Here is a 26,800-nt window from a genome sequence, read left to right as displayed (position 1 = left end):
AGAGTCAGAACCTCTGACACTCGCTGAGGCCACAGCACCGAGCTGCTCAGCGCTCAAGGAGGCTTATGCGAAAGTGGCTGTGAGACTATGCATTTTTTCCCCTCATTTCAAATGTATTGACTCACGTGATGCAGAAGTGAGTTCTCTCTCCTGATGGCAACACGCACAATTAGAGATGCTCCATACCTCAGTGGGTCATGGTCCCCAAAGGCCATGGTCGCGGAGCTGTCTCATTTGCTTCATTGTTATTAGTCAACCAAAGCTAACATGCATTTTGACGGCTTTCTAGAGGAGTCCAAAGTCACAGGATGTTGCTTTGTGCCAACCCTGCGGTGCACTAAATGTCTTGACCTGTGTGTGACAGACTTGGGTAGATCAGTGTGTGGACAGAAGCTTTTGTTAATTGACAAATGTGACAATAGAACACAAGAGCATATTGATCTTCAATCGGACAGAGATCGATTTAGCTCCTCATCCCTCCAGGTGTGTGCACTGTGTGTGCATATCGATTAACAGTGGCCCTTTCAACTTTAAAAGAATCTCCATAAAATTCATTTTCTGAGATGAATTAGTTGCCTCTCCTCCAGAGCCCTTCCTTGTTCCTTTCAGTCTTTTGAAAAGTGCTAAACCTTGGGACGTTGTGGCCTGCGGAGCGTTTTGTTTTACCGTTGATTTCATGAAGCACTCTTGAGCAGCTGCTGAGACAAAAACACAAAAGAGGATGCAGGGTTATGTTTTTTCACACTGATTTCTCCTTGGCTCAAGCAGCACACTGCACACACTGCATCTCACCGGGTTTGGAAAATAAAATCTGTTCTAAACCCAAAAGAGAAAATATGACAAAATAACCTTGACGTTATTGGATGCGTTTTCCTTTAGATTTTGCATGAAAGCCTGTTACTTTTTCTAAACATGGCTGCCAAACATTTTGAGCAGGTCTGATTGATCCGTCCCTAATTAAAACTGTCATCATCTGCCTTCAAGGTGTGAAATGTAGGAGATAGAACACTTTCTCACCGTGTAATTTGAGCCAAATTTTCAAACACCTTTTTCAGTTCAACCAAATACAATGCCAACATTAGTTACATTTTATATAAATCTGCACCCGAGAGATTGCTCCGAATACTCTATTTACTGTTTTTAATGAAACGTAAAATATTGTGTCTTCTGTTTCAGTAGAATGTCGTGTATTTGTGAGAAATTAGCATGGCCTGTGCGTATTGACATAATGTAAGGTGACCGTTGTACTGACAGTAGTGTATGTTATATACACATGGAACTGCCAGTTAAACATAGCTTCAAAGATTGCCACATTTTTCTTTGTTGTGTATTTATTTGTATGAGTTTGATTGATGTATTTTTACTCTGACACTTGAAGATGCCCAGGTCAGGTTAGCCTTTAGTTTAAATTGTAGCATCTTATTCTACTCAATTTGTCCCAATTTGTCCTTCTTTCTATTATCACTTCTGATGCTGTAAAATTCGACGCGTACTCTGCTGTAAATATTGCAATGTCCCAAAGTTGATGTTTGGCCCGTTATCCGCGGGAATACCAGAAATATGGCAGGCAGCAGAACCTGGCCCCAAAAGCAGGGCACGCATCCAGTGGCTCCTTTTTAAAAGCAGTGTTTCTGAGAGGATTTTCCTCTCCGCACAAATCCCATTACTCTCCATCGTAAATAAACTGGAGCAGATTTCACTCACTGTAAGTACAGCTGACTGCATTAGTGCGAATAAGACTTCTAATTCACTTTTTTATTACCTCGGATTGTCAAGATCGGAAGGATTCACTGCGTGTTTGTTGACACACTTCTCCGAGTCGGAATGCCAACTGGGAAAAATGGGAAGCACGCGAACACATTCTCCACTTTAATTACCACTACGGAGACTCAATGGAGCTGTTGTTTCAGCCAGCAGCTTGTATTTATGGTAAACTACATATGTACAAAAGCAGCCGCGCACAATAATAATCAACATCATAAAGCGTTTTCTCCTTTTATTTGGATTATTGTCGCTTTGGTCTCATCACTTGTAGCTCATTCAGCCTCCGCGTTCATCATGTGAATGTGCTGTCTGCGCGCAGAGCGGTGGCAGAATATGAGAGGACGCGGCGCCCGCAGATGGATACACGGATGGGGATAAAACAAAAGCGGAAACAAAGAGCAGGAAAAAGGGGAGGAAAGGAACGACAGGAATAAGTTTTAGGTCCAAAGGCGGATTTTCCATATCAGCAGAGCAAATGTGATTCAGACAACAAAAACGGGCAGAGAGGTTACAGGAAAAGAGGGGACACAACAAAATTATGGGAAAAGATGTGGAAACAGGGGGAAGGGCGGAAAGATGAAAGAACAGCTGTGGAGCGGACGGAGCAAGGAATGCCCGAGGATTCAGTAAAACGTCCCTCCAAAAAAGTCGAGACAAGTGGAGCTAATTGTTCAAACGTCTTAACTTTTGCTGCACCTGGAAAACACTGGGCTCAGTTGACAACTTGTTACCAGATTGTGTTGTGTGTCGATGGAAAGACAGGGCAGAAGTAGGTTCCCAAAATATGTACCTAATAGATAAAATGATTTCACTTCAAACTGAACTAGAAGTCATTAAAAGTGGCCTGTAAACTTTCTGAACTCTTCACAGTTGAGTGATATTTTGGTGAACCAACAAAAGCCCTACTTTCACTCGAGTTCACTTTTGGAGTATACTTCCTCCTCCTCTGCATGGACCGTGTAGACTGCTGCTTTGCCAGGGGCCCAACGTCAAAACAGCCCATAGTCTGATCTGAGCCCTGTTTTATTATGACTGCGACCGGCGAGGATTTGGAACCGCACAAAACGGATTCAGCAACAGGAAATAAATGTCTTGACTCAAAACATTTCTTTGGCCGAGCCCCCTTTTTCCTTCCTCTCAGTCTTATTACGACTGCAGACAGTGAAAATATCAAACGGCTAAAGACGTAGGAATCCGGGGCTTTTTTAGCATGTGTGCGTCCTCAAATCCAGCTGTACAAATAATACGCGCTCCTCCTGTACTCCGGGGATGCTCCACTTCGCCCCTGATTTAGCCGCGCTCCGTTCACCGTGCCGCCACGGCGTACCTGTCGGTTTACAACAGCCGGGTGGAGGTTGTGGCGGACTCTCCACAGCGGCACGTGTGTGACTCAGACCCAAACTGTTGTGGTTGTGGTAATGGTGTCTGAAGCACCGCACCACCCCTCTCCCTCGCGCTCTGTCTGTATATCTCTCCCCCCTCTGCTCTCTTTCTCCTTTCTCTCCCCGTCTTTCGACTCTCTCCCTCCTCTCTTTCTGTTCTCCCTCCCGTTTTCTCCCTCTTACACGCGCTCTCTTTCCTTCATCCAGTGACTAATTACCTGATTCCCCCCAGGATTTGTTCCTCTTCCCCTACAACTGTTCGGCTTGTTCCGCTAAATGAGAGCGCGCCGATAAGTGGGGATTCATTCGAACTGAGCCAAAAGTGTTACAGGATCAGAAACTATAGAGCTTTTCACTCCTACCTCCAGCCCTTATTGTTCTTCCAGCGCAGTACGCCGTAAAACATTTCATTTCCTCCCGACTTTACCCACACACTGTCAACCTGGGAAACGCGGCGCACATCGAAGCTTGGAAGTTATATCGGAGTTGTATCTGATATGTGTGTCATGCGAGCAGAAGCAATGCCCAAATTGGGACGGGGATTAATTTCTCTGGGGCAGATCGCGTAATGTAATTTTCAACATTTGACATACTGTTAAAATCTGGCGCCTGACTTTAGGAGAAATCTTACTATTAAAAAGGAGAGGTTATCATCCATTGCAGACGAGACCTCATTTTGATCTGAAAACGAAAAAAGTTGTTATTAGTTTCCAAAGCAAACTGTCAGCGTCTTTGTTTTGAGAAGTAGGTATAGGTACAGATTAAGATTTTAATTTGTTACGGAATACAGTGTGTTGTGACTTTACGTGTAAGAAAAATCCCCTAACTTCTTGCCTGTGTCTCTTAGGTGCTTCCTTCATGGGTTCCTTCCTGGCCAGCAGTCTGGGCTCGCCTCCCCCTCACCCCCCACACCCCTCAGGACCGGCCGCTTCCCCTTCCTCCCCCTCGTACAGGGCCGGCACGCACTCGGGCGCCACCTCGATCTGGTTCCCCCATTCACATGAAGGTAAGCGCGGCCGTAGCCTGGAGTGCCGGGGGTCCATGGTTAATCCAAGGTCTTGGCGCGGGATTAGATCAAGATGGAGCCATTAAGTAGTTTAACCGTCGCTGATCTGAGGCCAAACACACAAGCGGCGTCACTGATGAGGCGACTTCTTATTCCCTTTTGGGTTTGAATGTCAACTAGCATGTGGCTTTGTGTTATGTGTGACATATTCCGAAATGGCGCATCACTGGAGCTCTTCCTTCCTGTTTCCAGCGGCAGTAAACACCTATGTTCTCCTCTCTTCAGTGGCCTCCTCAGTCCTGCAGCTGTCTGTCTTTCACTCAACCTTCTCTTAACATTCTCTTCTCAGGCCGAGTTTTGAGTTTCATGAGCCTCTGTGCACCCCCTGGACACACACATGAAATCTAGCCCCATTTCCACCGAGCCGCCCGCCCCCCGCCCCGACCGCAGCCCCACCCTCAGGGCCCCTTCTGGGCTAACCGACCTCCAACGGCCCCTTCCTGATCAGACACACTCTGGCTCACTCTGACTGTGCGCATCCACACGCATCATGTCCTCTTTTTGACTGTTAACCGTTTGTGGTCGAGGACTGAGCTGCTCTCGTTTATCTGTCACTGTCAGGTGAGAAGGCTTCTCTTTTGACAGTTCAACAGACGACCTCCAAAACTGCTCACACCACAAGCTTTGGCTTCTCAACTCATTGTAAACTGCTGGTGCCTTGGTTACAAGTTACAAGCAACTAGTAAAAACTAGTAAAAACATCAAATGTTCTGAAGGGCATAAAGTATGGTTGTGTGAAAGCAGATAATCTCCACTTTAGGTAAGAGAAGAGCAATTTACAGGAATAATGGCGATAAAAAAACATTTGTAGAGTTTCTGCTAAACCTGTTCTGAGGAACTTTTAGCTGGATTTTAGGTGCAACAGAATGCTGGAAGTGTAGTTTCATTTTGCCTGAAATTTCCAAAAAGACATTTTTACATAATTGTATGTTTTGTTTTGTTTGAAGTTTCCATTATTCTCATTGTCTTTTTGAGAACATACAAGGCAGAGTTGTTTCTTACTTTCAGGGACACATTTTACTTGTTTCAAAATGTGTGTTGTGAGATCATAAGACAAACTGTCTTTACATTGAAATTCTTCCTAAAACAGCTTTAAAGCTTGAAAGGAGATAAGACTTTTGTTTGTACAACTGCCTCATTTGTAGCTCATCGAGCGATAAATACTAACAGTTAAGCCCTGAGAATGAGCGCTAATGTCGCCCACAGCGACTACCTTAAATCAGATTCATAGAGACTTGGAGGCAGGACTCCAGTGAGCACAGAAGCAGCAGCGGCGACAGAGAAAGAGAGCAAGGGTGTGTGCGTTTATCACACAAACGTGTGTGTCTCAGCTTTGATGTCAGAACGCACACACACTACAAATGATTGTTTTTAAGAATTCAAGCCAGGGAGCTCCAGAAGGCAGTGTGCCAGCTGGCTGAGGTCCAGTGAGTGGAGCGCAGCCAGTGCAGGGAAACAGACCTGGCTGCGCTGCACACACTGAAACAGGCCTGCTCCACCTGTCCCGCTCTGTGTGTCTACCTCACTGTCCTCGGCTCCACTGCTTTCAGAGGATTCTTCTTCCTTCATCTGCAGCAGCTCCCTCACTCCCTCTGTTTCCTCTCCATAAGCCGCCCCACAGCACCAGATTGGAAGCTTTTCATATTGACAGCCCTGTTCTTCTGGAGCCTAGTGTGTTTCCACCGTCTTTCATTCATTTATTCACCAGCTAACCTCTTGTTTTCACATTTCTTCCCTCCCACTTTTTTCTCTCAAGTCCCACTGTCCTCTTTGTTCTCCACGTCACTCCCCCCAACCACCTCCCCTCCTGAGTTTTATCACTCATCATTACCCGGGGGATTGGCTTTAGATGGCTGATAGAGCCTTTTGGCTAATTGTCGCCATTTAGATTCACTGGTTGTTAACCAGTCAGAGTAATGACACGCACACTCGTGATTGTACACAACCGTACATTTACATTGCAGCATGAACACTGGGCCACCACTGCCCCCTCCCCTTGCTCTCTCACAGGCTGGAGCACAGAGGGGGTGTGGGTGATTTTGCAGTGCGACTGTGGAATGCGTAGGATGAGTTTTTATGGAGTACTGTTTACTTTGGCCACCACCGTTAAACTTTTAACGGCTGCCAATTAACGGGCCGGCAAGGACACTCTGTGGGGCATGAAACCAGCTGCTGAGGAACACACACAAACACAGGCTCTTTAGGACAGACATGTTTGCTCTAAATGTTCTATATGTGCTCAGGTTTGTGGTCATTTTAGACGTTTTCCCTCAACAAACCCCCCCTCAGCAGTGTTGGCCTATGTCCTTCTTAGCACAGACAGCAGGACCTCCTTTATCCCACAATACAGTTCATCGTCCTTGAAGATGTGGAACAGAGTGTAACGACCATTACCTCCCTGTGACCTCCTGGGAGAGCGGAGGGGGTGCTGTGATAGTGCAGGCTATTTGTTTTAGGTTTGGGAAAATGTGTTTTGCTCAAAAGCAAATTCCATGCAGCTAAATACTGCAAACTCCCGGAGGTAGTAGCCTGCTGTGGTTTTTGTCACCACTCTGTCCACTGTAAATAATATCAACTCATGTGTGCAAATGTGAATATATCATGAAAGTTGCATGATAAATTCAACATTTGCACATTTGACTGGCCATGTTTTTTCTCTGTTTTCCAAAATTGCCCCATTTTCTGATAGATTGTTGAGATAAACTGTTTGTTTAGAGGGCTGCTGAATGTCAACACTGTACAGAAACATCAATTCTTTTTCTCTCTGCCTCCCTCTGACAGGGTACCCCAGCTATTCAGGAAGTCTCGCTTCTCCTTTTCTCCCCATGAGTCCTCTTGATCACCATAGCAACGGTCTCTATGGACAGCACCGCTTCTACGAAACTCAAAAAGGTAGGTGCTGCTGTCCATGTGAATGTAACAGGGACAAAAATGGTCTGCCTTCCTCGTAAGAAATGGCTTCATCAGCACATTGTATATTAGCGTTCAGTGCATTTTTTGTTTTTTTCCTAGATCACTTCTACCTGAGAGGCCTTCCACCACAGCCCCCTCTGCTATCCACCAATCACAGCCTGGCGCCTCTGTCCAGGGCCGCCCCGGGACACCCACTGGGTTCATGCAGCCGGGAGACCGACAGTGGAGGCGGCGGTCCACAGAAAAGCTCCAAGGACATGGCTGATAAAGCAGTTTCATCTGGGTCCAAGGAGCGAGCGTCCAGCAAAGAGCGGCACCAGGACAACAAGGACAAACCCCCGCTGGCCTCCCGGGCCCCGTCCTCCCACCATCAGCCATACCCCCCTCACCCCGTCCTTCTGCCTCACCTCACCCCGCACAGCCGAGACGAGGAGCGCCACAAGGACTACAGAGACTTTGACGCGGCTAATCAGGGAATTAAACATATGAATGCCTGTAAACTGACTGCTTGTTCCGGGGGAGAGTCCAGCCCAGTCACGGGGAAGGGGCGTGTCCTAAGTAGTTGTGGCGGGACAGGCGGACCCGTATCGGGAGGCCACAGGCGCTGTTCCAAAGATGAAACAGCATGTAGTGATATGAGGGTCACGGAGTCTTCCTCTGAATGTATGAGAAAAGGAGCGGTGGCGGCCATCTTGGCTCCTCCACCCCCTCACCCAGTGTCCTCTTACCCCATGGCCCCGCCCCCTCCACCTCATGCCTTACACCTCAGCTCCTCAATGACGGGAAGCTGGCTCCATCACCCCCATCACCCCCATCCAGACTTCTATTGCCCACCTGCGCCCCTCTCTTTGGGGCCCTCCAAAGACCCAGCGATGGCCTCAGGAGGGTCCAGCAGAGAAGCCAAAGTCTCTGGTCCAACCTATGTTCCTCTCGGGGACATACCAGTTCCTGACTGCCGTGGAGCAGGTGGGGGGAGGAAGGGAGAAGACAAAAGTGGAGAGTTGTATGAAAATCCTGCGTACCTTCAACTTAGTAGCTGTCAAAGAAAAGAGAAGTCCCAACAGCAGCTGGAGCACAGTAAAGCTGACAAAAGTCATGACTTGAATCAGCAGCACTTCCACAAACACGGCTCCACCCAGTGCTGCCAGTCGGACCTTCAGTCTTGCGGCCTGGCGCCTCCGTCGTCCTGTAAGGAGGTGGAGGTGCTGGGCGACACTTACCGGCCCTCGCTCCCCACAGAGTCCCAAGGAAGTCACACTGGAGCTGCGCTCAGTTCTGACAGCACCCCTCCCTCAAGGGACTGTTCTCTCTCAGGTCCTCAGCCCGAAGGGAGGTCGCACTCCGGACCAGCGTTGCAGAGGCAAGGACAAAAGGTTGCTAGGATACGGCATCAGCAGCACAGCAGCTCAGACGAGAGGGGAAGAGATGGGGGTCAAACGGCACTCTCCTGGGGGGCTCACGGAGGCCACCAAGAGGAACAGCGAAAAGGCTCCCATCACGCATCAACTAACAGCACTGAGGAGAGAGAGCTCCACCACCGAGCCCCCAACACAGACCACAGCAAGCCCCACGCTCAGCCTCGCCCCTTAGCACACACCACGGAGAGCGAGGGCAGCGCAATTAAAACTCTTATGAACTACAGCTCCCAGCAGCCTTTGCTGCTGCCTCAAAGAAGCCCTTTTGGGGGGCTTGGCTGTATGAAGCAGGGTGCAGACAGATCAGAAAAGGGGGACCGGGGAGGTAAGGGAAACCCCTCCCCACACGAATCCCTGAAGCAGATGCTGCCTCCTCGCCGTGGCTCCGTGACTGAGGGGGAGCGGGCCGACAGAGGCGGCAGAGATCCGGGGGACGCAGGGGAGGGGGAGGTCCGCCAGCCTCCGGTCGGTATCGCTGTGGCCGTGACCAGACCCCCCCATCGCTCTCCAGACAACGCCCCTGGACACAGCAGACAGGGCCGGGTGCTGCCCAGCATGAAAGGTCAGGCATCATTTCTGCTGCTCGCTCTGAAAGTTAATTAGTCTTAGTTCTGGCGGCATTAAAAGACTGGATCTGAAAATAAACAGTTGACTGGAATGTTTTAGTGTTTTGAAAGTATTGTTCATCATTTGTTTGTAGGGCTATCTCGTCCTGTCTATCCACTGGGCCGAGACCTGGATGAGAGGAAGAGGCTGGTTGAGGAACAGATGGGTCTTCATCATCTGGACAGAGAGCGAGACATGCTCATCAGGTGCAAACACACACTCACACTCTATCTGTGCAATGACACACAGCACAAGCATCATCTCTCACTCCAATAAGCTGCACCGTCTTTTATTCTTCCACACCAAGTCTCTCTTCCCCTCTCTCCATTTACTCTTCACCCTTTGATGTGGTGTTTCTGTTCCCTTTCTCCATTCCCCCTCTCTCCTTCAGAGATGAGATGTGCATTAACATTACTGGGACTAATACTGATGTCTCTGAAGTATCAGCCTCTTATTATGTAGTCATATTAAGGGAAGAAAACATAATGAGAACTCATGGAGCAGGCACAAGATGATGACTGCCAGTGTCGCAGTCGTATTTCCTTGTCCTGATGATTATAATGGTGGTAGTAGTAATGAAGATGACAAGGATGAAGATAATGATTGTAATGACAATGATGATGATGATGATGACAATAAAGCCCATAATCAAGATAATGACAAAGTTTCCACGCCTACTGCCACAACAGGGAAAACAAGGATCGAGTTGAGTTTGCCCGTATCCACCCTTCCAGCAGTTGCCATGGTGACCTGACCTCTCACCTTTTGGTCCCGGGAGGGTCAAGTCAATTGGGTGCTGACCCGTCTGCACATGCTCATCACCACTGGATGCAGCGGACAGGAAGTCCCTCTCTCTGGATGGGCCACTCTTACGGTACGTTGTTTTAAAAGACGTACTGATGTTTCACTTAAATGAAAGGGTTTGAGTGAGTCTGTTTGTCTGCGGCCATGCGGTGTGTTCCAGGTTTGAGCCATGTGGGAATGAGCAATGGTTATCCTCCAGGCCTGTCCAGCCCCCTGCAGCCCATCCTGGGTTCTCTGACCCCAGACCCCAGTGCACCTCTTGTAGTCCTTCCGACAGAGCCAGGATCTCATCACCCCCTTGGTACAGTTTACTCTCACACACTCTGTAGCTCTGCCAATTGTATTGTGCTCCATCAGTGTGTTTATTTCTGATAGTGAAAAGTTATGGACTGCACTTTAGATGCAAATGACCTCATTGAATGTTAAAGGTTGTGTCGTATATGTTTCAGCTTCTGCTTGAAGGGGTAGATGTGTGTGTGTGTGTGTGTGTGTGTGTGTGTGTGTCTGCCAACACTGCTTTGCAAACAGGCTGTGAAATTTAATTATCTTCAGCCTCCCTTGCCTCCCTCCATGGGAGTTCCTGCAGTGAGGGGAAGTGCATCCACTGAACCCTTCCCCTGGGAAACATTAGCCCACTCAGGCTAATCTCACAGAACAAAGGTTCCCAGCGACAAGGCAGCCAAGACGGAAATTATGTGAATGTGTGTATCACTATGTGTGCCTTGTAATCCATAACTATACACGATAAATTGGATCAAAACAATGTTGAATCGACAGACAAAGAATGTGTGTTACAATATGTTTAACAGATATTGCTCTATAGTTTATGCACCAAGACCATGTTCATTCTTGTGTGTACTGTACACTTGTGTGTACACATGTGGCAGAATTCATAATAGATTTTTTTTAACATTTGAAGTGATTCTGGTCTCTTCCCTGATGCTTGTATTTGTCCCTGTAGATGTCCTTGAGCAGTCAGGCCTTTGGTCTGTGTATGGCAGCCGGGGCCCTCCTCATCTCCAGCATCATCCCATGTACTCTCGCTCTTCATTTCTACGGCAACAGGAGCTGTACGCCCTGCAGCAGCAGCAGCGCACTATGGAGCACATGCAGCGGCACTCTATAGGACTGGTACTTAAAGTGTCCATTTGTACACTTGCAACAAGCTTAAATCCTCCAGTATTAGTAATGATTGGATTTGTCTTTTACAGAGAAAGAATGAAGAACACTCTATCACTATAGAAGACTCTCCACAAGACTCACCCCTGTCCCGAGCTGCTCCTCTCTCATCCTCGACATCCGCTGTCACCAAACCTTTCTCTCATACCCCTCCTCCTCTGAAGACGACCACAACCTCCTCCGCAATCTTCCCAAGCACCCACCAATCACCTGTGTACCACTCCCCGTCCAGACGAGCTCATGCTCCCAACCCCCTGACACCCGCCCCAAGTCCAGCCGCCGCAGCCCCTCGCTCCCCTGCCCTCAGCCCTGCTCCCTCACACCTGCCCAAGGGCCTTGAGCGCGCCAGTGACAGGGGCGAGGGACAGCCGCCTCAGGATTACCCTCCAGCCCTAGAGCCAGGTACCAGCTTTTACCACATACTTTATGACAACTAATACACATCCCTAATAAGGAGGAAAATAGGGATAGACCTAAAGTGGGAAAAGCAGGCACAGAGCGATGCTTTTTCCTAAGACGAGTCACTCTTTGAAGACTAGTATTCTTTTGATTTTGCCAAAATTGTTTGAAGCATGGCCAATCCCTTGCACGGCCTGTCCTTGAATGTGTGTGCAATTTTCTCAGTGAAATCTAAAGAGGCAGGTCGGCCATTAGAGCCAGAGAAAGCATATGGGCTCTCGCTGTTCGGAAGTGCATACGCGTGACCCCTAGATACGCGCGCCTGCGAGTGTCATGCCAGGAAGGTCAGTGGAATCGGCGGACAGGCCCTCCCTCTCCTTCACAGGTCCTTGAGAGGCACAGGCGGAAGAATACACATTTATCTGGCTGCGTTGTCAGAGGGCGGAGGAATACCATCAATAATAAGAGCGCGGGGGTGACAGGGCCCGCACTGCAATCACAGGGAAACGGCAGGGTGTCATCAATATCCCACATAGATCTATACACACATCCCGAAAAGCCCCGAAAACCGCGTTGCAGTCCAACTCCCCGCTGGCAGTCTATTATGCCAACTGTAAGCACGTGCTCTATCCGTGTACCTGAACTGAATAACAATGAATGCAACACTGAAGTGACGCCTGACTTAAGAACATTTCAAAAACTTGCTTAAAAACTACACTACTTATGATTTGCTCATGTTAATTTCTCCTTTTCTTCCAGACCTTCCACCCGTCTACACCTTTCCTCCGATCACAATGGGTTATAAAGCTGGGCCCTCTGAAGCGCGAGCGGCTGAAAACATCCTCACAGAACCAGAGTCAGCTGAATCCGAGTCCAAGTCCCACCCACAGTCCTGCTGCTCTGTGGCCGACGACCAGGAGACATCGCAGGCTCGGGTTGTGACACCTCACGCCGCCGGTGGAAAGGATGAGCCACAGCGGAGGGAGGAAGAAGAATGCCTCGCTTCAGAACTGGAGCGACCTCCTTCTCCTGCCACCGCCACGGGCCACGTCCTACAAGTGGAGCAGTCTGAGCGGGCTGCCTCGGAGGAGCTGCCACTATCCAAAGAGCAGACGGATGACGGGGAAGATGAAACACAGGGCGCAGAGGAGAGAGCGCCCAAACCTGAATGTAACGTCTTTGTGCCTGAAGACCTTCGCGAGGGCAGACCGGAGCAGGACGAGCTAGAAGAGAATCTAGTGGTGGTGGATGATGAGGACGAGGAGGAGGCGGTGGTGGCCAGCGGGAGGAGCAGCCCTGCGGAGGTGTCCCGCTGCTCCCTCTCCTCATCGGCTCAGCTCCAAGGCGCCTACATGTGGAGCCTGGAGCTGCTGATCGCGGCCGCTCTGTGCGCCTCCAGAGATGCCTTGTACCCCCCTGCGCCCGCTCCCCCACCCCCCAGCGCTCCATCACACCGCGGCATGGAGATCCTGGGAGAACTGGCCGAGCTGGAGATAGAGAAAAGGAAGAGAGAGAATGAGGATAAAGAAGGTAAAAGGCTGTGTGAGGAGATGCTGCTTGAACACATTTCTGATTAAATGAAAAGGCCCCGCGCTGGTCCTATATTGCTCATAAGATTTTTTTTTTTTCATTAGTGAGTTTGTTAAGATGTGTACAGGCCCGATTGAGGAAGTGGCACAGCGATGGCCAGTCAGTAGCTGAGACACACACGCCGCACAGTGCCCGGGCGTCGAGTCCCGCAGGCTCTGGCGTCTTGCTTTGCTAATTAGACCCTTTCCTTTAAAACGCTTCTTCTGTAAGCGCTCCTTTTTTCCCCCTTGTCCCTCTGAGAGAAAGTGTTTTTATTTATGCCAGTGTGGATGCCTGTGTGTGCGCTAACGCCGTGTGTGTGTAAGCTGTTAAGTAATCCCAGATGAATCGCGCCTCTCCTATGTGTCTCTACCTCCTCCCGCTTCTCTCTCCTCCTCCTTCCTCTTTGTTACGTTTTCTCCTCTCATCCGCGCCTTTTTTTTTTTTTTTTTTTTTATTAAACCAATGTAATCTTGTGTGTAAATCCTGCCTCTGCAAGCCTTGTTGACGGAATTAATAAGTGTAAAAATCATAAGTCCCTGCGCAGCTGTCAGTACATGTATGCGCGAGATGCGAGCACGTTTGCCTGTGCATTTGTTTACATGGGCGTGCACGTGGTTAGCATGTGTAATAGGTGTGAAATCAATAAGTCCCGTCATGGTGTGGGAATCGTTCTCTAAATTGCAACACATTTATTTAAAACCCGTCTCCGGCCTCGGCATGAAGGAATGATATTAATACCGCTGATGGCGTTTTCTTTTCTTTTTTTCCTTCTTTTTTTTGTTGCCGCGAATGTGTTGGGAAGATGAAACCGATCCCAGACAGATGCAGTTATGCCGCTCCGTGACGCGGAAGGATATCTCAGCTGTTCACTGGAGATTGCAATTACAGATTAAGGAATCAAGAGATGCCTGCCCCTCAGTGCAAATTAGCACCATTACATCTATTTCCAGAGTTGTTTTCCTCATTGTTTATTTTGTTGTTCCTGCTTCGACTTTGTGTTGAATTTAGCTTATTAAACTTCCTTAATGGCCTTAAATGATTACTGTGCCCATATCAACTGTAATGGTTTTTAATTTTCCTCAGCTTTTCCCCCATCTACTCCCCTGCACCGCCTCTTATTACCCGCTGCACCCCCTTTTGAGACGCGCCAGGCCGTTATTACCCGACAAGGCCGTGCAGAGTGTGTGCGGGATACTGCGGGCGGAAGGCGGCTATTGATCGCGGCCATCCTCCCGGACACTAAACTGGGCATGGTGATGTCAGTGGTGATGTCATGCTGTCAGTGTAACCGGAGCGCGCCATTGGCTCAGGCCCCTGACAGATGAGACGACACTGACCTCTGTCCCGGCCCCTGTGTCTCTGAGGAGTCACCTGCCACTGTCCTCTCGCCATTCGCACCTCCATTCACACTTAGCAGCTTCTCACCCTCCCAGATCGTGTTGACTGCGTCTCCCGGCCGTGCACGCGCTCACACACACTGCTTTTAATAATGTCAGATGTCAGCAGAGGCCTTGCAACTCCGGCACCGACTATGATCCTCTTCTTGCTTTCCTCAAAGGCAAAATTGGATTCTGTCCATGTCCATAATGAGGAGATGTAGGAGAATAAATAGATTGCTCAATAAACACTTTGCTTCTTATTGCTTCTCCTCCCCTTGACTCCCCGTTCCCTCCCTCCTCAGTGCAGTCCACACAGACTGTTAGGCCCGCGTCTGCGCGGCTCAGCGAAAAGCGCTCCAGTGCATGTGTGTCTTTTATCGGCAAAGGTGCGTCTCATGAATATTCTGTTGCCTCCGCCGGTGCGGCGACAATGACAGAGTTAATGACAGTGACAGATGTACAGATTGTTCTTGTGCACTCCCACTCGCGTGCTTGTGTGTTGTGGGGTTGTTGTGTGCACGTTCAGGCAGTAACAGCCGTATACATATCAATATATCATATAAACTGCACAGCTAATATCATAAATATCGCCACTTTTCAAAGGATGTTTACATTGTTCCAGAGATAAATCTCCACACACAACATATTTTATAAGACTGAGTCAGCTGCTCTGGGACGTACCAATCAACACCAAAACAATCCGTCTCTGTGCAGGGGAGGACATGCTGACCTTTGACCTGCACAGTTTGGCGACACTGGCGGCTGCTCGCGCTCTAGAGATGGAAGGAGGAACTGCACACATGAGGGCGGACCAACAATGTCCAATCAGGAAAAGGCTGAACCTGCGCAGGAAGTGCAGTTGGAGACCTCGGCATGAGCCGGTGAGGCCTCTCCATCATTTCTGGGTTTTATTTATGCATGCAACAATAAATCATTCATGCTGAAAATATAGGGACACGTAGAACAATGGGTGAACAGTGTTCTGCGTGGATATTCTGTGGAGGAAAAAAGGATTGCGTTCATAGAAACCATGTAGAATTAACCTGTTGGTCATTTACATATTTCCATTTGACAGCTGTGTGTTTCACCAGGCAATAAAAATGTTATTATGACATGATCCGGCATGTGTCTGTTGAAGAGTATCCATCCAGTCAATGTTTCTCCTCATGGAGACCAAAAAGATAAACAAAAACAGCATATGAATATGCACCATAGATTAGCGGATGCATAAATTGAAAGTCAATTGAAAATGATCATTAGCTGCTCAAACACTAGCTGGGCTCTTCACATTCCCAGTGACTGTGCGGCTCATGTGTGTTCAGCATTTAAATCAGCTGCTTTGTGTGTGTGTGTGTGTGTCAGGTGTGCCCAGTGAAGGGCTCCATGGATGCGATGGGAGGGGAGGAGCTGGCCATGCGTGTCCAGCTGGCTGAGATACAGCGGCGCTACAAAGAGAAACAGAGAGAACTGGCCAAGCTACAGAGGAAACACGACCACCAGTGAGCACACATACACATTTGTTTTTAACTGAATTCCAGCATTCACAATACGGCCGTCATGCTGCCTCTTTCTTATTTGTTTAGACCCGCTGCCTTCTCATAGTTAATGCAGTTTGACCTGTAGCCAGAGTAAGTTTCCTCTTTATTTCTGACTGCATCTTTGATCTTTCTCTTTCTCCGTTTTCCTCCTCCGTGCGCTGCAGGAAAGAGGAGACGTCTCGAAGCCCCGCTCGCCGGGGGCCTGGCCGCCCCCGCAAGCGCAAGTCCACCCCCGGCCCAGCTGCTGCAGCGGAGAGCTCCAAAAGACTCCGGTCAGTCCCGTGATACGGCGTCAGTATAATCAGTGTGATTGGCAAGCCCTGCTCATTCATCCTGATTTCTGTTTGTGTTTTTAGTCAAAGGCTCAGTTGATTTTCAAGAAGTTCTTCTTCAGCAGAATTGATTCAAATGCTCTATGGCTGATGATTTGCTTGATTGGGCCCTGAAAGAACTGTACGGGCGGCGCGCACACATTTTCATGCAGAGGGTTATGAGAAGGAGCTGGGGGGAGGGGGGGTATAAATGAGAGAAGGTAATAATGATGAGACCTTCATTAATCATCATTAATCACTTTTAATCATATTTATCACATGCATTGATTATGTCCTGATTCTCAGTGAAGCTCTGCATACATGAATACATTAATACAAGCGGACAAAGTCCCGATGTACAGTTATCACTGTGATAAACGACTCCACACCACTCCCACACATAGAATAACACATTACTTCACACCTTATATGCAGCACACTTTCATCCGCAGCAGTACTCCAGGCTCATAAAGATAAATGTGTTTTTACATGCTGCCCCACCTCTGTCGACATGCTTACCCTTTGCCTTGATAAAATGATCAAAGAAACTTGAGCTTTGTCACGGTGAGCCTGATTATAAAGTGCTAATGAAGATGACAATGAATGGCTGGAGTCATAGATGCCAATGCAGGTTTGCTAAATGTTTCTACCTTTTGCAGAAACATTTAGCTTTATTCTGGTGGTTTGGGGCTGTAAAATAGTGTACTGTAAATTGTGCCTTTATATTTTGATAAGAACAGTTGAAAAAAGCATTTGTTCTCCGTTCTGCTTCTCTCCTCTGGAGAATGAAGACGCTGAGAGCCAAAGTTGCTCTGTGGGGATGTAGGATTCACCTGGCTCAGACAGCAGCTGCTAACAGTGTGTGCAGTGTGTACAGTGAGAGTCAGTGAGCATGCATACAATGAAGCCAGGGCAGAGAAAGAGAGAGCGATAGAGGGAAGGAGGAGGAGTGTTCAATAGAGGTTAGTGTTTATCGATTGAGCCCTGAAGCTCCGGTCAACGGACAGACTCCCCTGAGACTGCTTCATCTCTGTCTCAGCCCCTCCTCTTTCTCTAACTCTTCTCCTCCTCTGCCCTCGCTCCTTTCTCTCCTCTCTTCTTATCTTTGCTTCGCTTTCATGTGGTGATTCAGCACAGTTTTATTCACACAGTTGCTGAATATTTCTGTGTTTGCCGTCAAACTGTGCAGACAGTTGGCACTGGAGTTTTGTGCGCTTACCTCATCAAGGTTATGAGACACACAGAGCGGGAAACATGAGAGAATGAATGAACCCAGCAGCACGAGGCTGCTCCAAAGCAAATGGCACGTCTTGATCGGTGTGTGTTTTTGTTTCAGGCCAGGACTGGGTTTACTGGAGCAAAAAAGCAAGAAGAAACTCTCCACTCACAGCTTCAGCGGCCTCAGCTCTGCACAGGTCAGTAATCCTCATCAACGCACTCCTACATCCATTTCCTGCTGTTGTTTTTGCTTGATTGTTTCAATTAGTGTAAAGAAATGAGACCGTAATGAGCTGTCCCACTGCCCTTGAATAGATGAAAGCTCGCTGTAAGCACAGAGGTCGGCCCAGTGCCCTGAACTCCCGACTGGCCAGAAGAGTAACTCAGCTCAAACACAAAGCTCAGCGTGCAGCTCCATCATCCACGTCCCACTGCAAAGACACAGTCAAGCCCCATCCTGGAGGTGGGTAGTGACTAAACACTACAGTCACAAACACATTAACAACTTCTAAAGTGCCATGTCTGCTCCATCTTCCAGATCCACAGCAAAACTGGGCTGCCTTTCAGACTGTGAAGAGGAAGAGAGGGCGCAAACCAAAGCTGCTGATGGGTGGCGACCCAAAGAAGGCTCAGCACGAGGATGAGCGCGCCTTTGAGAAGCCCGAGATTAGGGAAGACAAGAGCTACTGCGAGAGCTCGGACCACGGTGAGAGCGTGCACGGGTCACAGAGTCTTTCTCATGCGACGTGTGTAAAGCCACATTATTATTACTGGGCCATTAGTCCATGTATGTGCCACATTAGAGCGTAGAGTGAGATGTCTGCCATCGTCAGGAGCCTCACTTCAGCTCGTCTGTCACACCGTTAAAACCATTAACGACTCGCCACAGGCACGCAGCACCGCCACCCCAGCCCTCCGCACAGTAACCCGAGCCCACTGAGCCCTGTGCAGAATGTCACACCCTTGTCCTGTCCTGCGCTTTTCAAACCCAGGAAAATGTCCTCCCCACAATTCTGAGAGGAGGCCAAACAATCTTAGCCCTGGAGAAGGGATTGAAAATGTCCATCCAAATCACCGACCCTCTAGAATATGTGCTGCTTTATGTTGGTTTACATAGAGAAGCAGTGTGTGTGTGTGTGTTCGTGTGTGTGGCGTGTGTGTGTGGCTGAGGAAGTGTTGACGAGAACGCAGTGTAAGTGACAAGTGTGTCACAGACGTGTCGACACCAACACGACCCCCGCAGTCAGTGACACACAGCTGCCAATAACTGCGTGAGCGCACAGGCTGCATATGCGCTGCTAGCAACATGTACAATGGACTTCACAATAACGCCACACGTACATATTTCACACACATACATATACAAGTAAACCAATGACCTTACATAGACACACAGTCATTTGTACCCCAGGCTTTTCATTTGATTGTAGTCCAGCTTGTACAGTCAATATTGTACTAAGTAAATGACTTAAAGCACTGGATGATGATACTGATGTCCTAATTCCACAGAGGACGACCACGGCAGCTGCGACAGCGAGGACGGAAAGACTGGCTCATCCTCGAAAGAATCATCCTCAAACCAAGCCGGCACAATATCGTTTTCATCACTTTCCTCCAAGTTTCAAGCCAATCAGAAGGCTCAAACTCAGCACGGTAAGCTCGCTCTCACCACATTCATACAGTTTGAAATGTACACCTCATTAAACATCGAGGTCTTGTGTGCTACTTGCAGGTACCGATTGTGCTTCTGTCCCAGATCATAAAAGACAAAAGGCAAACTTCACCAATTCAGAAAGAAGACTCCTAGACTTTCCCCGGCCCTCGAAAACGGCTCTGACCGATTGGAGCGGGCCAGGGTTGGGCTTAGGTTTTGGAGATCAAGCGGGACGAAGCAGCAAGGAAACTGGGGGAAAGAACACAGCAGCACAAGGCGTTTTAGGAAAGGTAAGTTTATGCACTTTTCTAAATTTCTTTCAGAGGGAACAAATCCTCAGAGGTTTTTGTTTATCTATAGCAGTGACACACAATCACTGCTACATTTATAAACACTACCCGCATAAGGCGTTTGAACATATCTTACATAACTGTAACAGGAGCTGGCTACAGTTAAAAGCAACAGCAGGTGAAAAGAGTGATTCAGTTGTTTTAAATGCAATTAGATTTTGCTTGCGGCCTTCCTCATTCGAGAGGGCCACACCCTGCCTGAAAGTGTTCAAAAGCTCACAGATTAAGTATGACGAGAATTTGGAAGCAACCTCAGGAGAGACGGGCTGCATCAGGTGTAGACCCAACAAGCTCCGAGTTACACACAGTTCTTCGGCGCTGGTGCATGTTTAAGAGTGTCTGGGCCGCCCTCACGCAGCACAGGCCTGTTGCTTTGACAGTTTTGTTTTTCAGTCGTTGGTGAGACACCCGCATTAATTTTAACGACAAATGCCCTGAGGTCGCCCCAGTTTTAAGTCACTGCAAGAGAATGTCGGGGAAAAAAAACGCATAACTCTAAACCAAATGCATCTCCATAAAGAAAATCACTGGCCATAACTCTGTACATGCCCATGCTGTTCAACACACACACACACCAACATCGGCAATAAAGGAACTAATCTCCTATGCCCTGCAGTGACGAAACTTCTGTCACTGAAATGTATGTTTTCCTGATGTGGAAAACCTCCAGACACAGCATCACACCTGATGGTCTATTCTACTAAAAGCCAAATGCATGCACAAACCTGTTTGGTGAGTTCATCCATCATCTTCACATAGACCAGCCTAAACCGGTCTGTACAAGTGTGTGTTCGTGTCCAAAGTTTTATCACAGGGTTCAATAACGAGTGTCCATAATGTTGCGCTCTCACAAGTCCCTAGAGTTGAATGGCTCTACTTTGATTTTTGAAGGAAATGCAAACATCTGTAGTCACGCTTTTGGTAAATTGAGCGACTGGTCTATGTAATTACACTAAACAAATACATTCACATGTGTCCACTTCACATTCACTCCATTATAAATAATGGATTTGCATTGTTTGTTTGAGCTGACCACTTCCTGTTTTCTGTTCAGGTCAAAGGGCATGCGGTGAGCCGGTTGCTTCAGAGCTTCAGTGATGATGGCTTTCAGGTGGATGAAGAGAGCAGTTTCTCTGAAGGCGATGATGACGATGACGAGGATGAGGATGAAGAGAATGAGAAGCCGGTGCACCTCCCTCCCAACATGCCTTGCAGGATCCCCGGTAGGCGTAAACGATGACACAACTCTATTTAATTACAGAGCGGCTATCAAAGCAAGCTTCTTTTCATGCATGCCTCCTCACCTTTTTGTCACCTTGACTCTCAATCATTCATAACATTTATGTGACAACCTTCCAGCTCTACACAGCAGTTTAGTCATGAATGTGTTCTCCCTCCCCGCAGCTCTGCCAAACTGTGTTCTAAGTAAAGAAATGTTGGTGGATGGGCTGAAGATCCTTATTTCGAAAGAGGACGAGCTCCTCTACGCTGCCTCTGTCCACACACTGGATCTGCCTGACATGTAAGACTTTCCTTCACCACTGTTGCTTTACAAAATGTTCCGGCACAATACTGCACATTTGTAAAGAATTAAAAACAATTCACAGAAAAGGGGTGAAAAATTAACCTTACAACTTTTAGATGAACAAGCAGCGCATATTTAGAGGTTTGACCCTAACAAAAAGAACACGTTTTCTTATCGCCATATTTTACCTCTTAAATTGAGATGCGTTAGGACAAAGAGATCCACAAACAGGAAGAAGCCTGTGGTAACGGCTAGTTTCATTCCTGGCAGTTGTGACACTTCTGACAAACAAGACGTTGAAGCGAGTGTAAAGCCAACTCACACAGCTCTGACAGCCAGCACAGCTGCCAGTAACAAAAGTTGTTATTGTTATTATTCTCAAGGCCTGGTTTATCACAGGGATAAATGAATGAAGTTATTGTTTTCAAAGTGCAAATGACTGAATCAACATTTGTTTACCTGTCTTCCCTAGATTTAGTGTTGTCATTGAGGGAGAAAGGGGGAACAGGCCCAGGATTTACTCCCTGGAACAGCTCCTGCAGGAGGCAGTGAGTATGGAGTGCAGTGTAATACAGTTGTAGTGTGGAGACCTGCTTAACGCTGTGTGATTGTCAGGTGCTGGACGTGCGTCCTCAGACGGAGGCCATCCTGAGTGGAGGGACGCGTGTGTGCGCCTACTGGAGTGAGCGCTCTCGATGCTTGTACCCGGGCTATGTCCAAAGAGGTAGCTATAACACTGAGCCCAGCTCTGAGCGCTCCGTCTAAGCCTGACCCTGAGCCTCTTGCCTGATTTCTTAGGAGGCCCTGGAGAGGACGAGAAGGAGGGCAGTGTGATGGTGGAGTTTGATGATGGCGACAGAGGCAGGATCTCTCTGGCAAACATCAGACTGCTGCCTCCAGGATACCAAATAAGCTGTACGGTTCACTGTCGGAAAACATGTACGAAGACAAGCATGAATACAAAACATAATCAGAAAATGAGTTCTTCTTTATTTTTTAGGTGCTGAAACTCCTCCAGCTCTTCTCCTGTCCCCTGGTCGGAGAGGCCGGCAAGTTTCTCAGGAGAGAAAAGAAACAAGAGACAAAGCAGCCAACGAAGAAGCCGTTAGGTCTCAGGAGAAAAGGCCTGGTGTGTTTATACAAAACTAATTTATCCCTTTTTAAGAGAGTAATATTATCTGAAGCGTCTATTGGTTTAGTGTGGATCAGTGTATCCTGGAAAATACCAGTCTAACTGGTAACATGTACAGATCCAGCCTGGGGGCGCCAACCACCGCAGCTTTATTTACAGTTTTAATATTTCTTTCTGACAACAATTATCAGATGCATCAAGGCAGGGCACGCACTGTGCCTGGGACTTCAGTAAATAAACCTGGGCTCATAAATAAAGTGTGTGCAGCACATCATTTAACCGTTTATTAAAACATTAGTCATTGCTTATCAAGTGTCAAATGACTTCCAAAACAACGAGATGGGAGGGGCAGGTTAGTCAGGTTAACCTGAGATACAGGTACATAGGTTTTTAACTGTTACGTTATGCTAATTACCATACTTTCATCTGTACCTTTTCAGTTGGCAGACCCAAGAAAATTCACTCAGTGCCTAAGTGTAGCAGTGCAGCAGCAGCAGCAGACCAGGGAACCAAGAACACTTCTCCACTGAGCTGGTCTGCACCCAAGAAGAGACCCCCAGTGGACTTCTTTCTCTTCAATGGGACGTCCCGTAAAACCCAACGGAAGATTAGAGAGCAAGATTTGGCCTTGTTTCACCGTCCTGCCTCCCATCCCCTCTCACACTCCGCCCCCATGAAAGGAATCTTTGGGCTGCCCTTTGAAGTGGCCTCTTTCCGAAGCATTGCTAATGGCTACTCCACATTTGGAGGCAGTGGACACTCAGGAGCAGCACGACCTGGTGCACTTGTACCACAGATGGGGCTCAGGGAGCCCTCCTGCTCTCCTGCTGTCGCCATGGCAATCGGAGCTGCTAACAGGAAGTTGTTGAGCGAGCGTAACAGGAAACAGTATCTTATAAAGCTGGATCATGAAGGAGTGACTTCTCCCAAGACAAAGAACAGCAAAGCCCTGCTCCGGCTCAGCGGCAGCAGCGGGGGCAAAGCCGGGGCGCCAGTGCGCTACATCCATCCCAGTCGACTGGTCAAAGAGGGACAGAAAGGAGCAGACAGAGAGGTGTCCCCTGGCCTGAGCGCAGACTACAGCCTGGAGTACCCCAGTGACTGCCCCAGCTCCTACTCTGAGCTGGACGAGGAGGATGAAGACGAGCGCAGAGCCACAGACACACGCTTCCTCTCTCGCCTGTCCTGTTTCTCCTCCTCTTCCTCCTCCTCTTCCTCATCCGGCTCCATCTCTTCCTCCTCTGTCTGCTCCTCTGACAATGACTCATCGTACTCCTCTGATGAAGAGTCCTCATCTGTGATGCTCCGCCGCGCTCTGCTCCAACAAGACAAGCAGAAACAGCGCCAGAGCATGACCTCTGACCCCACCACGTCCAACTCCGCTCCATCACATGCTTTTGTCTCTTCTACTAACACGGGCTCCTCCGGGGCCAAGACACAAGCAGGAGGCACAGACGACAGGAAAGAACACGCTTCTAAAGGGAATGCTCTGAGTAACAGCAGCTCATCCAGAAGCCAGAAGAGGAAAGAAGGTTCAAACATCCAGCACCAGAGTCAGGCCAGTGCTGCCTCACAGCCCAAAACTGAGCCCGGACCTGCCAAGAGGCAGAGGATGTCCTCACCTGAGTCCCCAAACATCACCACACTGCCAGGACGACAGCTGTGGAGGTGGTCTGGAAATCCCACACAGGTATGTGTCAACGCTTTATGCTTCTCTCTTGTAATAGGTCTGAAAAGACAGTCCATACAAACAATGTAATGTCTAGAACAGACATTACACATCCTCCCAGAATATCCATCAAGTTCGAATGTTAAGAAATGTAGCCACACAAAGACATCATCTAGGCGCACTGCTTTAACGTCTGAAAGTTCCAAGTTCCCATTGCCGATACGTAATATTACTTAATATCTCGCAATTTGCTCAATTCATCTTCCACAGTCATGCATGTTGAAAACTCCTAATGTAAAGTGTGGACGGTCAGTTTGAGCCTGAGCTTGTGCGTAGAAGCCGTCCTGAGGCTGATAATGGAGAAGGTGAGAGGAGCGAGTCTGGCCTTTTTCATAACTGTAAATGCTCATGTCAGTACATTTCGAGCTGTGCACATTCTGATAAGTGTTGGTCTCGGCATTTAAAGGGACTAGATGCAAGTTGGTCATTTTTATACTCACTACTGCCATCGTTGGCCATCATTACGACCAAATTTGTTACACTCTTGAGCCCTGCAGTGCATGTTAATAAAGACTTGATGGAACACATGCCAGATTGTAGCCACAATTTCCATCTTTAGTCCCACGTGGCTCTGGTGGAGGTCAGTCACCCAGGAGAAGCTCTTATTAGAGCTGCTGCTCCTTTACATTGAGAGGAGGCTGCTTGGGCGTCTGCTTCAGGTGCCTCCAAGTGGCCTCCCTGGGAAGGTGTTTTGGGCCTATCTCACCGGAAGGAGACGATGAGCCAGGCTTAGGACTTCTGTCGGTTTGCTTGGGCCCCGGAAGTGCTGGCAGAGGTGTGTGTGGAGAGTGAAGTCTGGGCATCTCTGCTCAGTCTGCTGCCTCCGGGACCCGGATAGAGCGGAGAAAGATGGATAGATGGACCAAATGTTAAAGCAATGGATTGAGAGTATTTTTTTCCTTTCTCTGTCTTTTAGAGACGAGGACTGAAGGGAAAAGCTCGTAAGCTCTTCTACAAGGCCATTGTGCGTGGCAGAGAGATGGTGCGTGTCGGGGACTGTGCAGTGTTTCTCTCACCTGGCCGGCCCCAGCTGCCCTATGTGGGCCGCGTGGAGAGCCTCTGGGAGTCCTGGAGCTCCAGCATGGTGGTCAGGGTCAAGTGGTTCTATCACCCAGAGGAGACCCGGCTCGGAAAGAGGCACCGCGATGGCAAGGTCAAGTGGCGTTTAGAACAGAATACAGTACATGTCATTAATGAAGATAGTTGTATCTAGATGGACAATGGTATTAAATGCTGACTTAAATACATGATGTAATTGAGACCAAAAACAGAACCAGCACAATCTCACATTCTGAGCCGTTATAGTTCAAGTTTCCCATGTTTTTTTTTTTCAGAACGCCTTGTACCAGTCAAGCCACGAGGATGAAAATGATGTGCAGACCATCTCCCATCGCTGTCAAGTGGTCAGCCGAGCAGAGTACGATCACCTGATACGAGAGCGCAAACCTGGCACCAATGACTTATTCTACCTGGCCGGGACCTATGAGCCTACCACGGGCCAACTCGTAGGAGTGGACGGTGTGGCCATCGTGCCCTAGCCCCTCATGTCATGTCACAAAACCGACATTTTGGCTTAAACTTTGGAAAGCTTCCAGAAATCTTTGACGACACACAAAGGGACAGAAAAAAGCACGAGAGTCTCATTCTTTGTGTTGGAGCCCCGTGTGAAGAGACCTGTCCCCACCGGACAAACCCAAGTCCAGGCACTAGATCAGGACCGCAAGGACGGAGTCTGAACCGGGCTCAGTTTGAGATCTGCTTCTATGTGCCGTGGACAGTTTGTTGCACTGAGAGTTTTCAAAAGTATGAACATCTTGTCACTGTGACGAGATTAGTGCAACAATAGAACAGGAACCAAGGACATAGCACTTTGGAGAGCGTAGCTGTGCGATGCTATAGAGGAGGAGGGCCGCCACAGTGCTCTGATAACAAAGACTGAATCACAGAAGTGTGGGGGGAAGGGAGCTGCACAGTGAGGAGGGCCTTACTGTTCCTGTGGGGGCTTACTGGTCCTCCACTCCAGATCCCGACTGGACCAAAAACACTGAGTGTGAGTGCATGTGTGCGTGTATGTGTGTATGTGAGTGTGTGTGTATGTGTGTATGTGAGTGTGTGTGTGTGTGTGTGTGTGTGTGTGTGTGTGTGTGTGCACGTGTGTGTATGTAAGTGTAGCGCCATGACACCGAGGGTATGTCTGTAACACTTAGTCCAGTACTTAATGTGCCCATATGTTCTTCTTTTGTTGTTTTCAATTTGTCAAGCCATACACGTCAATACCTCTGTCGCCTTCTGTTTTCAGGAGCAAAGACACTTGTACAGGTAGTAGGATGATTTTGGACTGAGTGTGTGTACAGCTGTGAGTGTAAAGGTGCGTTTTTGTACAATATACTGTAAAAACATTGTAAATAACACATATATATTTGTCCTTTTGTTGAAGAGAAAAGTATTTGGGAGTGCGCTGTGTGAACTCTTGATGCACTGAACAGGAGTTGAAGACTTGGTGATGACCTGCTTTGGGCAGAAGTTAATGTACAAATGATGTTGGGGTGACGCTCTTTTTAAGTGTCTAGATGTATTTAACTTTTGATTTAGAATGTGCTTTTTTATTTGTTTTTTACACTTACTGGAAAAGAAACTGAGTTTCTATCGTCCTTTATTGAACTCTGAACCTGTAATGTTTAGTGTTTCAAATGTAGATATTTATCTGGCTTCAAACGGAAACATACCAAAGCACCTGAGTGAGTTTACGCAGCATTAGGTTAAAACTGAAGAAACCCAATCAGATTTAAGTCCGGGAATCCTGCAATCAGAGGAAGCTTTTCTCTCATCGGCTTGTGTCCATCCAGCGTTGCCATGACAGCCCA

At 48.2% G+C, this 26,800-nt stretch overlaps 1 protein-coding gene across 2 annotated transcripts in view; it reads left to right on the top strand.

Annotated features, from left to right (window-relative positions):
• bahcc1b (BAH domain and coiled-coil containing 1b) overlaps positions 1 to 26,045 on the top strand; it is a 38,085-nt gene extending 12,040 nt beyond the window's left edge. The window contains exons 3-28 of one of the 2 annotated variants that reach the window (XM_079576915.1): positions 3,994 to 4,152; positions 6,994 to 7,104; positions 7,225 to 9,102; positions 9,241 to 9,352; positions 9,836 to 10,020; positions 10,111 to 10,251; positions 10,912 to 11,081; positions 11,162 to 11,531; positions 12,288 to 13,058; positions 15,194 to 15,360; positions 15,842 to 15,978; positions 16,182 to 16,289; positions 17,665 to 17,743; positions 17,862 to 18,009; positions 18,085 to 18,252; positions 19,056 to 19,199; positions 19,279 to 19,490; positions 20,605 to 20,773; positions 20,955 to 21,072; positions 21,548 to 21,623; positions 21,691 to 21,799; positions 21,874 to 21,990; positions 22,076 to 22,204; positions 22,648 to 23,897; positions 24,853 to 25,089; positions 25,271 to 26,045. In XM_079576915.1, coding sequence (XP_079433041.1) covers positions 3,994 to 4,152; positions 6,994 to 7,104; positions 7,225 to 9,102; positions 9,241 to 9,352; positions 9,836 to 10,020; positions 10,111 to 10,251; positions 10,912 to 11,081; positions 11,162 to 11,531; positions 12,288 to 13,058; positions 15,194 to 15,360; positions 15,842 to 15,978; positions 16,182 to 16,289; positions 17,665 to 17,743; positions 17,862 to 18,009; positions 18,085 to 18,252; positions 19,056 to 19,199; positions 19,279 to 19,490; positions 20,605 to 20,773; positions 20,955 to 21,072; positions 21,548 to 21,623; positions 21,691 to 21,799; positions 21,874 to 21,990; positions 22,076 to 22,204; positions 22,648 to 23,897; positions 24,853 to 25,089; positions 25,271 to 25,474 — 7,469 coding nt within the window. In that variant the 3' untranslated portion in view covers positions 25,475 to 26,045. Of the gene's footprint in view, positions 1 to 3,993; positions 4,153 to 6,993; positions 7,105 to 7,224; positions 9,103 to 9,240; positions 9,353 to 9,835; positions 10,021 to 10,110; positions 10,252 to 10,911; positions 11,082 to 11,161; positions 11,532 to 12,287; positions 13,059 to 15,193; positions 15,361 to 15,841; positions 15,979 to 16,181; positions 16,290 to 17,664; positions 17,744 to 17,861; positions 18,010 to 18,084; positions 18,253 to 19,055; positions 19,200 to 19,278; positions 19,491 to 20,604; positions 20,774 to 20,954; positions 21,073 to 21,547; positions 21,624 to 21,690; positions 21,800 to 21,873; positions 22,015 to 22,075; positions 22,205 to 22,647; positions 23,898 to 24,852; positions 25,090 to 25,270 lie in introns of both variants that reach the window. The other variant, XM_079576914.1, reaches the window with a different exon arrangement.
• Positions 26,046 to 26,800: the final 755 nt, after the last annotated feature.

The sequence above is a fragment of the Gobius niger genome (assembly GCF_951799975.1).
Source record: "Gobius niger genome assembly, chromosome: 19".
Classification (NCBI taxonomy): domain Eukaryota; kingdom Metazoa; phylum Chordata; class Actinopteri; order Gobiiformes; family Gobiidae; genus Gobius; species Gobius niger.
The sequence above is the reverse complement of the archived record's forward strand: the minus strand, read 5'-3'. Positions and strand labels throughout refer to the sequence as shown.